Source organism: Sceloporus undulatus, chromosome 2 (assembly GCF_019175285.1).
Source record: "Sceloporus undulatus isolate JIND9_A2432 ecotype Alabama chromosome 2, SceUnd_v1.1, whole genome shotgun sequence".
NCBI lineage: Eukaryota > Metazoa > Chordata > Lepidosauria > Squamata > Phrynosomatidae > Sceloporus > Sceloporus undulatus.
The window spans coordinates 48,335,028-48,353,642 of NC_056523.1; the positions used below are offsets into that span (position 1 = coordinate 48,335,028).

Consider the following 18,615-nt stretch of genomic DNA (forward strand, 5'->3'; position numbering starts at 1 on the left):
AGAGTAGGTTTGTATGAAGCCTCTGGTGGTAGGACAGAAGTCTAAATTTATTCTATCCCTTCCCTTGTATCTGACTTAAATTGCATTATCAAAGCTGCTAAACTACCTTAAGGAGGAAAAGGAAACACTACAGGTCTGGATATTTGTAAGTTGCCCTCTTTCTTGCATTATTAATTACATCTTTTGTTAATGTTTTGAGGGTCTTGAGGGTTTTGGGGTTTCGTTTAGGATAGTATAATTATACATTGTTATAGTCCCATTTTAATACATTTAAGTGTTTAATATTTTTTTAAGGGGGGGAAGGGAGTATAAATATTTATGTATATTTTATTCTGTAAATTTTTATGTTGTTCACCGCCCAGATTGACTTTGCCACCGGGCGGTATAGAAATAAATATTATTATTATTATTATTATTATTATTATTATTATTATTATTATTATTATGTCATGTTTTCTATATTTTCCTCTTAAGTAAATATTATCAGAAAAATTAAAGACAACAAATGGCAAAACAGAGCTTTTTGTTTTCCCATTTGTTGTCTTTAATGTATGGGATTTTTGTGGTTTATATCATACCATTTTTAATTAATATTGCTTTGTCACCTAACCATTAGTCAGTATCCTTGATGAACATTTATTGTCTATTTGTTTTTCAGCTTTCAGCCTGCCAGCACACATAAGGCAATGTACAGCAAATAAAAGAGAACAAGTAACAGCACACTTTAAAAATAGACTGAAACATGTGCAGTCCAAGCAACCAGAAAAGCCACCCCCTTTTTTTTTTTGTCCCACCACTCTCACAGGTACAGCTGGTAGGAATATGGCAGAGGATCTTGGTGGCTGCTCCCAGACTCTGGAAAAGCTAGACTGGCCCCCTCCAAGATGTTTTTCTGAATACCATGAAGCCCCCCCCCATCAGGTTGTAACCCCAATTCCAGGTTAGTTTTCTACTAACAAATATAATTTCCATCTTGTTGGATTGAGTTTCAATTTATTCACTCACATCCAATCCTCCATAGACAATGGTTCAGGACTTTCATAATCTCCTGGCACTAGCTGTAAAAGGTAAATAGATCTGTGTGTCATCAGCATATTGATGAATCCTAACACCAGAACTCTGGAAGACCTCATTCAGCAGGTCGATGCAGATGTTAACAGGCACAGATATGCTTTTTGTGGAATTGCATGGATGAAAGGCCATGAGACTGAGCAACAGTTCCCCAGAAGCACATTCTGGGAATATTCATACCAAAGAAGATCTGAACCATATCAAACCAGTGCCCCAGAGTCCTATATCATTTAAATGACTACTATAACTGATATTATAAAATACCACTGAAACAGAGTCCAGCAGAACCAACAAGTATCTGCTCCCACTGCCCAGTACCTGGTGTACTTTCTATCCCATAATTAAAGAAATCCAGGTAAAATCCAGTTTTATCCTAGGAAGTTGCACTGTTATCACTCTCTCTAAAACTTTAATTAGAAAAGAAAGATTAGAAACATGCCAAAATTTACCTAGGCTAGTGGGATTCAGTGTAGGTCTACCATTGGAGCACAGCCCTCTTTCAAAGAACCATTTACAACCTCTACTATCCAACTGACCAGCACTCCTCTGGCAGCAATAAACAGCCATGATGGGCATGGGTCTAACCATCATATCATGTCACTGTACCAGATACCTAACACAAGAATTAGTGCTTGGATGTTTGTTTTCATTAATCCCATTAAGAATTTTTGCATGCAGTACTTGTAATCCACATTGTTTTTGAGACTACTAGTCTGTACACCTTGACTTTAGCTTCAGTAATCTACCAAATTTTATAACCTTTGCTGGGCAAGTGATGGTGTAGAACAATAGGAAGGTATGGTTAATGTGATTTTTCCTCTTGGGAGCAAATGAAGTAGCCTTATTTGCTTTCTACTTTAGGAATATATCCTAATCTGATCAAAGGCCCAAGTATTCTACATCTATCATTAAAGGAAGGATTACATCTGAAGACACAGACTTTTATATTTGCTTCTTTGTTTGGAGTAAGTACTTCAGGTGTTTCCTGATTATGTAAGTTCCTGTAGCACCATCAATAGCTTTGTAACATCCTCATCCTCTTTACTCTCTGTTCACGACTATAATAATTTTGACAGCAGGTTCCATTTTCGTGAGCTCTAATAGAATATGCTATATTGTATTATCTAGCCGACTTAGTACTTCTATGTAAAATTTATAGAAAAAGGTTTTTCTAAGCAAAAGACAAGATTTGCTTTAAATCATTTCAGCTTATTTCAAATACACTTGAATATACTTGTTTTCAACACAGCATTGTTGTTGTTGTTCTGTGCTGCCAAATTGACTGGTTTATGGCAACCTATCACAAGGTTTTGTTGGCAAGATTTGTTCATGGGAGAGGTGCCACTGTCGTTTTAGGCTGAGAAAGTGCGCCTCGCTCAAGATCACCAAGTAGGTTTAAACGAATGAGCAGGGATTTGAATCCTGGTCTCTCAGAATCCTAGTCCAACACTGAGACCACTCTGTCACACTGGCTCTTGCTTAAAGCCCTATAGTACTCAAATGTACAAGTGGCAGTATTCTACTTTGCAAATAGCTTTCCATTTCTTTCAACACAGAAATTAAAATCACAGCATTTTAAGAGCTGGTAGGGACCGTGGCAATCTAGTCTAACCCCACCACCACCAGAATGCAGGAATACACAACTGAAAGATGTCCATCCAATCTTTTTTTAAAGAGCTCTGAAGATGGAGCGTCCACCATCCTAAACAAAAAAAAAAGTCTTCCATTGCAGAACATCCCATACAGTAAAAAAAAAAAAGTTCTTCCTAATATTAGGTGGAAGCTCTTTTCTTGTGATTTGTAATTTCTATTACTTCATGCTCTAGTTTCTGGAAGAATAGAAAACAAGCTTGCTCCATCTTTTACATGGCATCCCTTCAGATATAAAAATAAATAGGATATTTAAAGATAGTTATCATGTCACCTTTCAGTCTTCTCTTCTTCAAGATAAATATAGCCAGCTCCAAAGTCACTCATCATAAGGCTTGGTTTCCAGACCTTTGATCAACTTGGTTGCTCTTCTCTGAGCATGTTCTAGTTCTGGTTAGTCCACTAATCCTTATAGGCAAGACTTGTAGAAGTCTGAAAACTATGGGCCAAAACAGATGGCTCTAAAGGGGCGATATCCCTTTGAGAGCCAACCACACATCATGGCCCTGATATGGCGTTTTTCTGGCCCCAAAAGAAGCAGCAAAATGCCACTCCTTTTGGGAGTGGGAAAAGGGTGCCTTTGCCACTGTGGCAGCCCTTTTTGACACTCTTTTTGGAGTGTAGTATCTGAATGCTGCACCAAAGGAGCACCGTAATGCCGCCTGGTGTGTGGTCAGGTGGGCAGCAGACGACAGCTTGGGGGTGAAGTTGGGGCATGCAGCCACTATGCCCCCACTCTACCCCAATGCTGGCTCTTTGTTTCACCTCTATGTTTCACCTAATTCATTTTGTGACTCATATTCCTTGTATATATCAAGCTAAATCCAGTGTCAAACTGAACATTACCAACTCTGGCAAATAATAATAATAATAATAATAATAATACAGTAATAATAATAATAATACTCATGATGATTACTTACCACATAAGAGTATCGTTCTCTGGATTTTCCTTCTTTGCTTAGATTAACTGTCACTACATCAGAAAATTCTTCTACAGCTTCTCCAGTCCAGCATACAATTCTAGAGAGAAATATATTACAGTTTAGAAGGAAAATCTAACTAGATCAGGAGCAGTAGCTTACATATTCACTGATGGACATGTGGTGCACCTACACTGCTGAAATAATGCAGTTCGAAACCACTTTAACTGCCATGGCTCCATCCTACAGAATCCAAAAATTTGTAGTTTTGTGAGGCACCAGTACTATTTGACAGCGAAGGCTAAAGGCCTTGTAAAACTACAAATCCCAGGATTCCACAGGATGGAGCTACAGCACTTAAAGTGATGTCAAACTGCATTTTTGTAAAGCATAGATGCACCCTTGGTGACATGGTCAAACTAGGCTCTTTTAAACATCTTTCTATATTTACATTATCTGACAAAAAGCATCATTCCATATTCAAAGTGGAGCCAGATACTTCTCACATGATGCTGTGTAACCACTATTCAAGGGGACAAAAGGCACTTCTCATGATGATTCACCTAGCTCAGTATTGTCAATATTGACTGGTAGTAGTTCTTTAGGGTTTTTTTCCTTGGCCTTACCTGGAGATGATGGGGATTGGCTTCTGCATCCAAAGCAAGTGCTACAGAGACACTGGGCTATTGACACCTCCCTAATATTTAGATATGGGTTCCTCTCCCTAAATATCCACATTTACGAAATTCATTGTGGATCAGTGATATGAGCTAGCACTTTGAAAGAAAGTGTTCAACACAAATTATTATGGCATGGACCTTTCATTAACTTTTCCCTATTTATAGTTTACTAGACTATATGCATGCATGAGAGAGGAAGTTCAGAATCTGGGGAGTGCTCTTCTTCATCCCAAACCAGGATAAAGTAGACACTGTAGGTCTAACTCTTCACCAACTTCAAAAAGGGAAGAGGATCCCAACAATTATTGTCATTAGTCTGACATCAATACTAGGAAAGATTCTAGAGGAGTTCATTAGGCAGAGAGTCTGTGAACATTTAGAAGGCTATTCCATAATCACAAAGAATCAACATGGGTTTCAGAGAAACAAGTCATACCAGACTAATCTGATCTCTTTTACTGATAAAATTACCATCTTGGTAGATGCTGTAGACAAAGCACAATCTACAGTGCTATATAAATAAAGCAAAAGCATAATAATAATAATAATAATAATAATAATAATAATTTCAGTAAGGCCTTTGAAAAGGTTTCCCATGATATTCTTGCAAAGAAGCTAGTAAAATGTGGGCTTGACAATGCAGCTGTTAAATGGATTTGTAATTAGTTGACCAGCTGAACCCAAAGTGTATTCAGCAATGGCTCCTCTTCATTCTCGAGAGAAGCAACTAATGGGGTACCACAGGGTTCTGTCCTGGGCCTAGTGCTATTCAACATCTTTATCAGTGACTTGGACAAAAGAAAGGGGGCATGCTTATCAGATTTTCAGATGACACCAAATTAGGAGGAGTAGCTAATACCCCAGAAGAGAGGATCAAAATTCAAAATAACCTGAATAGATTATAAAGCTGAAAACTAACAAAATGAACTTCAACAGGGAGAAATGTAAGGTACTGCACTTAGGGAGAAAAAAATGAAATTCACGGATATAGGATGGGGGACACCTGGCTTAAGAACAGTACATGTGAAAGGGATTTAGGAGTCCCAGCGGACCACAAATTAAGCACAAGTCAACAGTGTGATGCAGCAGCTAAAAAGGCCAATATGATTCTAGGCTGCATCAATAGACGTATACTGTCTAGATCAAGAGAAGTAATAGTGCCACTCTATTCTGCTTGGTCAGGCCTCATGTGAAATACTGTGTCCAGTTCTGGGCACCACAATTAAAAAAGGATGTTGAGAAGCTAGAGCAGGGGTAGGCAACCTTTTTGAGCCGGGGGCCGGGTTGCTGTCCCTCAGACAACTGGGAGGCCGAAGCCAAAAAATAAATAATTAAATAATTTAAAAAAAATTAAATAAATAAATCTGGACAAATGTAGGGCAAAATTTTCAAATGGAGGACACTTTTTTTAAAAAATGGAGGACACGCGAAAAAATTTGCTGATTTTTAAAAAAATGTTAATATAAATGCATGTTTTGGAGGCTTCTATAGACAATTGCCCCCCTTGCCCGCCTCCTCCTGATAGGCCAAAGGCCCCACACCCTCACGTGAGAAGCCAAAGGCCCCGGCAGCAATTGGCGGCAGGACCGGGCTGGGGCCGGTCGCAAGGTCTTGCCGGGCCGCATCCGGCCCACGGGCCGCAGGTTGCCTACCCCTGAGCTAGAGTGTGCCCAGAGGAGGGTGACCAAAATGGTGAAGGATCTGGAAACCATGCCCTATGAAGAGTGACTTAAGGAGCTGGATATGTTTAGCCTGGAAAAGAGATGGTTAAGAGGTGATATGATAACCCTGTTCAAGTATTTGAAGGGATGCGCCAGACTGAACATGGTGCAAGCTTGTTTTCTGCTGCTACAGGAAGAACTACCTGACAGTAAGGACTGTTTGACAGTGGAACACACTCCCTTGGAGAGTGGTAGAGTCTTCTTCTTTGGAGGTTTTTAAACAGTGGCTGGATGGCCATCTATCGAAGGTGCTTTGATTGTGAGTTCCTGTATGGTAGGGAGTGGATTGGACTTTGTAGTCTCTTCCAACTCTATGATTGTATGATTCTTTGATTCCATCTAAATCAAATTGCTTGTTCCAAACAGAGTACCTACTGAATAAACAGGAACTTGGTAAAGCTATGGAAGTACCATTGATTTTATGGGTTTACTCTAGTAAGAATTTGGATTTAGGGATTTGTATGGATTTTTAGTCACAGTAATTGACCAACCAATGTTTTCGTACTTTTGTTAGTAATTCTTATGATCAAACAATTTTATCAACTCTACATCTTGACAACAAGACTCATCAAAAACTTTTTTCTACTTCATTCTTTTGGTTATAGGAAAAATACGATTTGCTCAGAAACTAAAGAGGCAAAATAAATATGTATTTTTATTAGCATACAGTATCCAGTGGTTTTGGTTTATGATCTACTTGTGCTTGGAATTTGATATGAGGGATACAAATTATGTTTGCACCAGCAACCTTTGCCATTCTTTAATTAATAAATGCTTAGCATTTTAATTTGTTCCCTCTCATCCCAGTGCTGTTGTTTGTGCATATCTTGTCCAGACATGCATTTTCATCTTGGGACTGTAAATTTCTTCAGGTAATTACCTTAGTAAACAGCTACAAGACAGAGCTGAATATTTACACAGATAACTCTTGTACATATATATGTTGTTAACTTCCCTCAAGTCTGCCTCAACTCATGGTGATCCTGTGAATGAGAATCATCCAACCCCACCCCACCCTGCCTTGGTCTTCAGCTGCTCTGCTCAGGTCCGTAGGCTAAGGGCCATGGCCTCCTTGATTGAGCCCATCCATCTGGCATTGTGGTTCTCTTCTCTTTCTACTGCCTTCTATCTTTAATAACTTCATTGTCTTTTCTAATGAGTTGTACTTCCTTATGATGTAGCTAAAGTATGACAGCCTCAAGTTAGTCATCTTGGCTCTCATGGAATGTTCAGGCTTGATCTGTCCTAGACCCATTTATTTGTCTTTCTGACCATCCACGGTATCCTCAGCACTCAAATACAATGGCTTAGACAATTCTGACTTTAGTGTTCAGCTGTATATCTTTACACTTCAGGAATTGGTCTGCTTCTTTCATAGATACTCTTCCCATTCCTAATCTTCTTCTGATTTCTTGAATGCAGTCTCTCATCTGATCAATGTTTGATCCAAGGTATGAGAAATCTTTAACTATTTTGATTTTCTCATGATCTAGGCTGAATTTATGTCAGTCCTCTGTTGTCGTTATTCTTGTCTTCTTTATGTTTAACATTAGGCCTGTCTATGCACTTTCTTATTTCACTTTCTTTAGTGATTGCTTCAAGTCTGTGATTTTTTTTGCTAGTAATGTGGGGTAGCAATGACTCTGTCTACAGGGATTTTTAATTTACCTGTATACCAAGAGAAAAGAGATCAAAGGAATATTGCAGAGGCAGAATTCTTCAAATGAAGTGTTTGTTTTACTAAGAGGGAAAATCACACAAAAAGCCACGTTCACTCACACATACATGCCAGGACTAAGGAAATCAGGAATTAGCTTGGAATATTTGAAGACTGAACTAATGGCAATACACTGGTCCCTTCCCTTATGTGGGGGATCCATTCCTCCTCCCTCTCCCCCCATGGGGTTCATGCCTTCCACAGCGTGCGGTAGCATGTGTGATGGGCGTGCCCCCCATTATTCTTTCCGGTGCATGGTGCTGCTTCTTCCAGCATGGCTTTCAGCATATGCTGCAAGCCATGTATATCACACCCACATATGACACAGGCACACTGTACTTAACACAAGATTAGCCTTGTCTCTGGACCCTATTGTGAGGGGGATGGTGTGGGATATGGCTGCTTGGGTGAGCAGTGACAGAGTGTTCCCGTGCCTTCTCATTAGCCCAGTAACAAAGGATTTGGGGGATCTTTTAAAGGCAAAAACTAGCCTGAAGGCAAAGGTGTTTGTCCTACATCAAAGGAAATCAAATCTACATTGTAAAGGATTGCCTGGTCTGGTAATATCCGGGGTGAGAATGAATAAATCAGCCTTATGGCAAAACATCCTGCCTCAAACACCTGTCTTCCTGACTTCAGAGGTGTTAAAAAGTTTCTCAGTTGCAACTCCCAAATTGTTCTGTTTGATATGTATATGGGGTAGTGTGGACATTAGCACTTGCCTCAGAGATCATGGTTGCCCAAAGTACAGTGTCCATTTGGGGCCATAGGGAAAGCACTCACACCAAAATTTAGAAGGTTTCGGGTTGGCATAACAGATCACAAACTATTCATTTCAAAAATATTAAAACTCAAGAAGAGAACAAAACCAATCATCATACCAAAATATGATTCAAACATTTCCACAGAATTGATTGACAATATAAGGAACAGATTTGCAGTATTAAGAATAATAGATCATGAACCGGAAGAGCTTTGGTCTGAAGCCAGGGGCATAATAAAATAAGAATGCATAAAGACACTTCCAACAGACAAAAGGAAAGCAAAGAAACCATGGATGACAGATAAAATGCTACAAGGAATTAAGGAAAGAAGAGAAACAAAACAAAAAGGAGACAGGAATAAACTAAGAACCATGAATGCCACAATACAACGGCTAGTGCGCAAAGATATGGAAAATTTGCAGAACATATTTATTGTAAGGAAAACAGGCTTGGACGTGGAAGAGGGAGGAGTGAGGAAGAAATATCAACAATTTGAGATATGCTGAGGACACCATAATGCTAGCAGAGAACCTCACAGACCTGGAACAATTACTAAGGAAGATCAAAGAAGAAAGTGCAAAGGCAGGCTTACTGTTGACCATAAAGAAAACAAAAATAATGACCACAGAGAACTTACATATATTCAGACTAGACAATGAAGTAATAGAAACAGTAAAAGAGTTCTCATATCTGGGATCAAGCATTGATTGGAATGGGGACTACAGCCAGGAAATCAGAAGAAGATTAAGAATGGGGAGGGCAGCTGTGAAAGAACTAGAAGAGATCCTAAAATGCTAAGACCAGCACAAAAGTCAGAATCCTACTGTACAAGCCAAGCCATTGTATTCCTTATTAACATGTATGGATGTGAGAGCAGGGCAGTCAAGAAAGAGGATAGGAGGAAACTCAACTGATTTGAAATGTGGTACTGGGGAAGAGTGCTGAGGATTGCACAGCCAAAAGGACAAACAAATAAGTCCTAGAGCAGATCAAGCCTAAACTCTCCTGGAAGCCAAAATGACTAAACTGAGGCTGTTATAATTCAGCCACATCATGAGAAGAGATACCATATTAGAAAAGGCAATAATGTTAGGAAATATGGAGGGCAGTAAAAAAAAAAGAGGAAGACCATGAACCAGATGGATAGACTCACTCAAGGAGGCCACAGGTTTGAACCTGTAGGACCTGAGCAAAGGCTGAGAATAGGGAAACATGGAGATGCCTCATTCCCAGGGTCGCCATGTGTCGAACTCGACTCGAAGGCAGCTAACAACATATGCTCTACCATATGACAAAAACAAAAAGCCAACAATTGCAACAACAAAACCCATTGAAATAGGGGGACATTTTCATAGGATAATTCAAACAGCCAGGATGATGAGAGAAAATGAATACTTAATAAGGCACTGCATTTCATTCAAACAAATCCAGAATTTACTTATCTCAGGGGCAGAACCTGAGATAAAGACTACACTAAACTCACAATATGTCCAAGCACACAATGAGAAAAAAGCTGATGCTGACACACATTAAATGCAGAACATTTCTGGATACCCCAGATATGTCTTCCTATTCCTAAGTAGAAATATAATCTTTTAAATAATTGTTATCCAGCTATTTCCTTGTGAAACCTCAATTTCTTTACAAATTAGATATTGCTATGTTGCTTGTATCAACAGCACACCTCAAGGCAAATGCATTCTAGATCATGTGATCAGTTGATGTTGGTGGCCTCAGTACCATTATCTTGTGAATTTCCCCTTGGCTTTTGTAGATGGTTTCATTTCAAAGCTGCAGGCAGTCACCTTAGCTGCTCTGTGATGCCTGTCTTGCACTGATAACAGACAATTTTATAAAAAGTATTATGCATGTGAAGCTAGTAAAAGGTTTGACAGCACTGGGGAAGTTTCCCATTTGTTTCCCAGTACCGCATGGATAGCAGTTGTGCAAGTTTTGAACATGCTTGCCACTCTAAGCTGCTGAATGCATTCATAGAAAAGTGATGGATGCTTAGGATTTTGTGGAGATCCTTGGTAGTAATTAGGAAGTCAGTTCATTCATGATATTTCAGTTTTCATTCACAGGAACAATTTAGTTTGTGATAACTTCTCCTCCTAGAGATCTATATGTGATTTTATTTCCCCTTAAAAAAACAGAGAGGATCTAAGTAACTTTCCAGTTATATTTGTGTAATCACTCCAAAGATAATCACTCTGCAGAGCATCAATCTAAGAAATTGAGTATGTGATTGCTGCAGCTCAATTCTTCTTGGGGAAAGATCACTAAAGAGTTCCAAATGTATCAAACAAGACAAAACAAAACAAACCTTACTCTTTTTGGAAATGAGCTAATTGAAAATCAGTTTGGTCAGAAAACAAACCATAGCAGCTATTATTAACATCTAGGAGGCTAGTGGATAAGAACATTCTCAATTTACACACGTCCATGCAATCATCCATTTACTGTTATCAAGCCATCAAATTCATAATCATTGAAAAGGGTCAATCAGCTGAAAATGGGAAGATGAATGATCAGAAATGTTCTCCTTCCACTTGAATTACTTACTCCTCAGAGACAATATATCTTTCCTGGAGTGGGGAACATTTCACATTCCCTATTTTGACAGCATTAACAATATCACTGAATCTACGGCCTAGATTTCTTCCTCGTATTGTAACCATGGTGCCTCCTTCCAGCGGTCCACTCAGAGGTTCAATCTGAAAGTTCAAAAGAAAGGGGATTAAGGTGGGTTAAAACAAAAAAATGGTGGAGGAAGGAGTCATTCAATTTGATACTTGTCTTTATATAAGTATCCGTTTTGTGCTCCTTGTTCTACAGAATTTTTGGAAGGCATGTCCCACTTTTAATTTTATGGCACCTCTTTCTCTGTACTGACACAATTCCATACACCATTGAAAAGATTGTATTCATCAAATACAATTATCACTTAAAACACTGCTCAGCAGTTTAGGGAACCAGAAAGGAAAAAGATTTGATCAGTAGGAAATAGCAATAGTTTTAATACTAGAAATTCTTTACATTGGACACAATCACAATTCTTTCTATGAACTGTGTGTTGTGCCTCCCTTTCAGATGGTAGCAGACATGGCTAAGTGAAGTGTAAGTGGCCCAGCAATTCAGGTGCTGGAACCAATGTTTGTAGCCCTTGATTTTGAAAACATCTTGCCAGCTCTGAGATTTGGCCTTGATTTCTGTGACACTTAGAAATGAATTCTTCACTGACACTCTCAGCTTCTTGACCTTGGACTGCTAATGACCAATGCTAACTGTGGCTTATCAGCTCCACTCTGTAATTTACAACACTGAGCACTTTAAACATCATTATGATGAATATAATAGGCCTAAATGGATTATTGTTTCTGTGCCTTTGTATTTAATTTCCAGCTGTCAGTTCAGAAAGAAGACTATCTAATTATTACTAAGAGGATTTTCATTTAAACCCCAATATTCAAGTTTTTCTGCAATGGGACTACAGTTTTAAAAGTCAGGGCAAGAGGTTGAAATTGACATTTTCCACTACAGTATATTCAGGGGATATTTCATTTTCCACCATTCCTTCTGCATCTAGCCAGAAAGCCATGTTGATTTTACTGGACATCTAAGCTAGCTTAATGCCCTACATTTAGAAAGGGCCTTTTTAGCTGCAACAAACATACAAAAATCAAGCCAGTGAAAGCAGCATGGGAACAACAGCCTTCTTTCCTCAAAGTACAGTTAAGAGAAGCTGCAGCTTGCCATACATTATAGTTGCTGCCAACATAACATGACGTAACCCAAAGAGTTGAGAGTCAAGAGTGGAGGGTCCTTCTTCCGCCAAGCTGCTTAGAGCTGATAATGTCTCCTTACTAAGTTCAGCGCGCATTCCAATAGAATTATGGTTGCCTTCTTTGTCCCAAGACAAATATGTAGACACTAAAGAAATGCTTGGTTTTTTTTTAATGAGAAGTTTGAATTCAACGCACAGTACCTGCTAAGGAAAAGGCACTCCACAGTTCTTTGGGTTTGCTTTCATCATTATCATCATCATCATCATCCCACTTTTCCCCCACAGTCAAAATGGCTTACAATGATTAAAAAAACAGTGTTACAAATCCACAGGATAAAAAAGTTAAAACTCAAACAATCAGATAAAATTAAAACTAGATTAGAATATATATCATTAAAAAAACACAAACACAAGCACAACACTTAGCGATATTCAGCATATTTTATAAAATGGGCCTTATATAATCATTCATCAAATGCCTATCGGAAAAGAAGACTTTGGTTGTCTGCAAAGTAGGGGGGGTGCCAGTCCAACTTCTCTGGGAAGGGAGTCCCAGAGCCTGGTGGCAGCCATTGAGAAGGTCTTCTCTATGTTTCCACCAAATGTAATTGTGAGTGAGGTGAGACAGAGAGAAGGGCTTCCCCTGAAGAGCACAGTCTGGTTAGTAAGAGAATACAATCCTTCAAATAACTTGAACCTGAGCTGCGTAGGTCTTTAACACTTTGAATTGTGCCCAGAAACTGCCAGTGGAGCTGCTGCAACAAGGGAGTTGTGTACTTCCAGTACCCAGCATCTGTTAGCTGTTTGGACCTGTAGAAGTTTCTAAACACTCTAATCCAACTGGGATGTATGTAAGGCATGTGTCCTCAAGGCCAGATCTAATGTCACAAGGAAGGGTACAGCTGGCACACAAGTTTGAACAGTGCAAATGTACTCCTACCCATCACTGGAATTTGAGCTTCCAGGCTCAGAGTTGAATCCAGGAGCACACTCAAGCTGTGAATTTGTGTCTTCAAGGGGAGTGTAGCCCCATCCAGCACAGTTATTTTTGTGAGAGGACAGGTTAAATTTCCTATACAGTGAAGCTGAGGCAGTGTCTTTCACGTTTCCTCTTTACTGCTGTACTTGAAAAACGAGTATAGATATTAAAAATAAATCACCACTGGATTTTATTATGAATAGAGTGAGATCCAACTTATCCCCATATTTAAATTTATTCATTGTTCTCTCTTGGTTGGTCAGATTATTATTATTTATCCATTCTCTTACAGCTGATTCACATGACACTAATTTCCTATACAGAAATCACATCTGTGAAAGTATCTGTGTATATCTCTCTTGTAAACTGTGACCAGTGACATAAGCATGGGAATGTTTCACCACATTTAAATCTGTTGGGAAATTGAGCTGCAGTGCTGGCATACATAGACACTGATTGTATGTGTCCCTATGCATGTGGGTTTACTCCTACACTTAACTATATACATTGGGGCAATTTGCTCTGTGAGAAGCTGTCCCTAGGCATTTTAAATGCACCTTTTATTTTCTATACTAGAACAAGACTCTCCTGCCTTACCCTTCTTCCATTGAAATCAATAGAATTTAAAAATGCTTATTTTTTTGTTGGATGAAGCTCAGTATTTGAAAGGTTCGGGTCTGTATGTATAAACTGGGGTGTTCTTTAAAACAGACAGATTGAACTGTAGATTACACTTAATCCAACAACAAAATTCTTACCAGCTTTAATAGAGCCAAGTTTTCATTAATGTCATGAAAATGTTTGCATCACCATCTTAAAATCTGTGCTTTCACCCTGTTTGAAGTTTATATGCAAGATCTTCAATTGTTTTGCCAAAGAATTCCATAGCATTCCCCACTTGCCTTACTGGTACTTGATTCTGTCATTTTCAGCTAGCCTAATGTATTTGTTATTAAGGCCAAGGGTAATTAATGTAGTTTGACACCACTTTAACAGTCACAGCTCCATCCTATAGAATCCCGGGATTTGTAATTTGTTGTGGCACCAGAACTCTCTGACAGAGAAGGCTAAATGTCTCACAAAACAACACATCCCAGAATTCCACAGCACTGAACCACGACAGTTAAAGAAGTGTCAATTTCAAACTAAATTAATTCTGCAGTGTAGATGCAGCCCAGAATGCAGATCCCTATCTCAAAGTTCTTACATTTTGTCCAGGGCTGGTGTATCTGTTACCCTTTCTTTAGTTGCAAATCTCACAACTATTTAGATTTGCTGGGGCAGAACTAGGTGGAGCAGAATGCCTCTTTCTTTACTGTGCCCTAAGTCTTACCTTCCTAATCTCCGGAGGAGGGCATGTTCCTGGGATCTGGAGGGCCTCAGTGTTTAGTCTGCAACTGGAACTACTGTCACTCCAAATGCACTGATGACCCAGATCTTCTCTCCCAAGACATTGAGAACAGTCAGCACTTCCAGTTGCACAATTATAAATTTCCACTAGGGAAAAAAGGAAACATTCTAAGATGGTAGCATACATGACTTTGGTGTGCAAGCATACCCCTTCCCTGTGAAATATAACATAAAAATCACACAGACAAAGAGAAGATTCTGGACATACAATAAGTTTGGGGGCATTTTGGCTGTGTTCCTAAAGATTTCCCAGAAGTTCTAGGCACTTATTCCTACTGCAACATAATTTAGTACTTGGGAGAAAACATTATACCTCTGACAATTGTACCACATTTTAAAAATTCTAGCTATCCACAAGAGAGGCAGCTGATTCCATCTAGTAAGCAAAAACGTTTTCAACTCTACAATGGTACATACAATGCCTGGAATTTCCCCATCAATTCTCAAGTGACAGTGTTTAGCTCTCTTATATATGCCCATCCTTGTTTCGCTGTCTTGTTACCTTCTCATTAGAGTATTAAAATCTCTATCTTTCTATTTCAGTTTGGGAACTTTTGCCCTTGAAAGATGGGAAATCATTAATGACCTGTAGATAGTATCAGGAAATATTTCTCTTAAATTATAGAATAAATTTAAATCACATAGAAAGTGACCATCAACTCCTTGTGGATGGAGGGAGATTTGCTTTACTAATTGGGGGAAGAATGCCATAGACTGGTGTCCTATTACAACAAGGATTCTGGATCAAAGCAAAAGTCCCTCTGTTATAGCATTCCACATTTGACAGTGGGATGTTAACATCTACCCAATTTGACTGCCTTCAGAATCTTATGATTAGAGGTGTATTGTCTTTGACTATAGATGGTTCATATAAATATTATGTCTATTATCTATGTATAAACCTATGCTCCATGAATATATCCACTCATTTTAAACCATTTAAAATGGTCTAGAGCAGTGGTTCCTAACCTGTGCTCTGAGGAGCCCTTAGGGCTCCATCTGCACTTCCTAGGTGCTCCAAGGCCACTCCAGGAAAATGAAAGAAAAAAATAATAATACAATTTAAGAATAAGAAACAAAAAGTAACACTACTCCTAAACACCATTAACTTGTAAGACATAGGGTAGGCCTCTTAGGGGCTCCGCCACAGAAACTGGTTCTAAAAAGTGCTCAGTGAGTCAAAAAAAGGTTGGAAACCCCTGGCCTAGAGGAATTATTATTACCACTCAACTGTTTTATCTGGGACCACCCTGGTAATATGTTAAAACAACTGCTTGTGTGGTTTTGCCATACTACACAATTACAGCTGAGTATCCATGATTCTTATGCAATTGGAAAATGTTTTGTTGGAGAGATGGTTTGGAGCACGCCCAATCATGCTGAAATAGAACTTCAGCATAGCAACAACACTAAAGTATGCCATAAAGCTAGTCACCTCTAAGCTACTGGTCCACTTAAACTGTACTAATCAGTTATGCTTCAGTCCAAAGAAACCAGTTCCTGTGTAAGCTCCACTAAAACCAAACTCAACCATTTTGATAACAATATTAAATGGGAACAGTTAGTCACAATTAATTTAAATCAGTTCATTTCAATGGGACTTGAGAAAATCTCTATCTGATTTGGGGTTCACAGGTTAATTACACATTATTTATACTCCCCTCTGGGCTATCATGAATGTAATGCCAATTTTTATAGTTTATTTTATTAAAACATTTTTGAAAATCAAAATATTTGACATTTTCTACAATACTACTTTTAAAGAATTCTTGAAAACAATAATCAAGATTTACTGTTGCTGAAAAGCCATACTGGTCTTTCACAGACAGGTAAGTTATATTCCGCTATATATTACTAGTTCTAGCCATAACAATGTCTTAGCGTAAGACAAAATTTGACAGACAGAGCCCTCATTTCTTGGCCAGTTTCCAGCACTTTGATAAGGAGACTGATTTCAATTATGCTGAAATGAATGGGGTTTAACAATGCTTAGCTTTGGCTGGCATTTGCCATTGATTGTTACCCAAGCACAAAGATAAGCAGGATTGATTTAGGATGTTTGCCACAGCAGTCAATTGAGGGAAAAAACAGAGAGAAAATGGTGAAAAATAAAATAAAGATAGTGTGAAATATATGTGAGGACAAAACAGTTGTGCATCCCTAATGTACCTTAATCATTTGAGCCAATGAGGTAGATAACCTGTGGCCCTTTATATGTTGTTGGGCTGATGCTTCCAGCAGCTGAGACAATAGCGAAGAATTTTGGAATTTACAGTTCTGCAACATCCTCAGGGCTGTAAGCTGCCTGCCCTGATTTATGTTCACTGTCATCAATAGAACCTGAGCAGATGATTGATTGTGGTCCGCTGCCTAATTTCTAGTGGACCGTCTAGACCCTGCTGTTTGTTGAATTCTGACAAAAGTTCTGAATCATGTGTAATCTAGAAAGGCCTGTCTTGTCTTTTCTTAGATTTATTGTTCCATAAATATTAAGAAACATTGACTATGCAGTCTTGAATTAAAATAAATGTGAAATATATTTATGGATGATAGACATTCTAATTTTTTATAAAGCATGCCATGCAGACTGGTCAGATAAAATCTCTTCTATTCCACTTTTTGTCACTTTATTGCAAAAGAAAATCTTGAACACCTTATTGTGAATGAAGTGCAAACTTGATTCATTTTTCAAAGTTAAGAAGTAAAGAGTGAGCTAGGAATAAATTAAGAACCTAAGAATTACTTTAAGAATATTTGCCTGGATTAGTACTATATAAAAGTGACAGAATTAGCAGCAGAATCACATTTACATATTTGTTTCTTCCTAGCACTGAAAAAGCATATGTTTCAAATGTAATCATCATTGACATTATGTACCGATAAACATTTCTCCTGAATTCCCTCCCTCTGTATCTGGAAATTGATTTCCTTTGAACAAAATCCCATAACTGACCCTTGGCAATCTCTTATTTTTCCTAGAACTGTCACTCCAAATATCTATATATTCTAAGGCCCTTATAACACAAGGGGTTTTACAGCTCAGATCTGGAGTCACTCCTGGTCCAACCATACGAATTCATGTTAAAACGTGATGCATTATCACATGTGATTGCTTTCTATGGGGGGTCGTTCTGAGGTAGATCCACAATCAATCCAAAGTGACTCCTCATTTTTGTGAATCCGGTAACACACAAATTCAAAAAAATTGATTCTAAGCTCACTGCGATTTCAATCCGAATTGGTCTGGTGTGGAATGCAACTTTGCTTCCGTCCTGGTACACCCCCCCAAACCTCAAAGGTCCCACATTTCCCATGACGCTGCGCTGCAATTTTGCCCCATTTGCTTCCGGTACTCCATCTGCTTCCATTGCTGCCGAGGGGGAAATGCCGCTGGGGAAAGGGCAGAGAGCTACTGGGGAATGAATGTATTCACGTTTTAACGTGGACAGAGCTAACGGCGGGCAGTGGGTGCTGATTTGAATACAAAAATGGAGTCCAGAGCCCATAGGAAAGGCTGCTGATTTGAATGCAAAACCGGATTCCTGAGCCCATAGAAAAGGTTGCTGGTTAGGATGAAAAAACAGACTCCAAAGTCCATAGAAAAGGCTGCTGGTTAGGATGAAAAAATGGACCTCAAAGCCCATAGAAAGAATGCTGGATATTTCAGGGAGGAATGGAAGACTGTTAAGGAGGGCACGTTTGGATGATGCTGGGAGTATTTTGGGGACTGGCAAGGATGGCACATTCGGATATTTCAGGGAGGAAGGGAGGACTGTCAAGGAGGGCACGTTTGGATGATGCTGGGAGGGTTTTGGGGACTGGCAAGGATGGCACATTCGGATATTTCAGGGAGGAAGGGAGGACTGTCAAGGAGGGCACGTTTGGATGATGCTGGGAGGGTTTTGGGGACTGG

The 18,615-nt window shown here is 39.0% G+C and overlaps 1 protein-coding gene across 2 annotated transcripts in view; it reads right to left on the reverse strand.

Moving 5' to 3' along the window:
* The window catches only part of PLXND1 (plexin D1), a 226,404-nt gene that overhangs the window by 97,068 nt on the left and 110,721 nt on the right, over positions 1 to 18,615 (reverse strand). For both annotated transcript variants that reach the window (XM_042451226.1, XM_042451225.1), the window contains exons 12-14: positions 14,626 to 14,789; positions 11,092 to 11,243; positions 3,645 to 3,744 (exon numbers count right to left, since the gene is read on the reverse strand). In XM_042451226.1, coding sequence (XP_042307160.1) covers positions 3,645 to 3,744; positions 11,092 to 11,243; positions 14,626 to 14,789 — 416 coding nt within the window. The remainder of the gene's footprint in view (positions 1 to 3,644; positions 3,745 to 11,091; positions 11,244 to 14,625; positions 14,790 to 18,615) is intronic.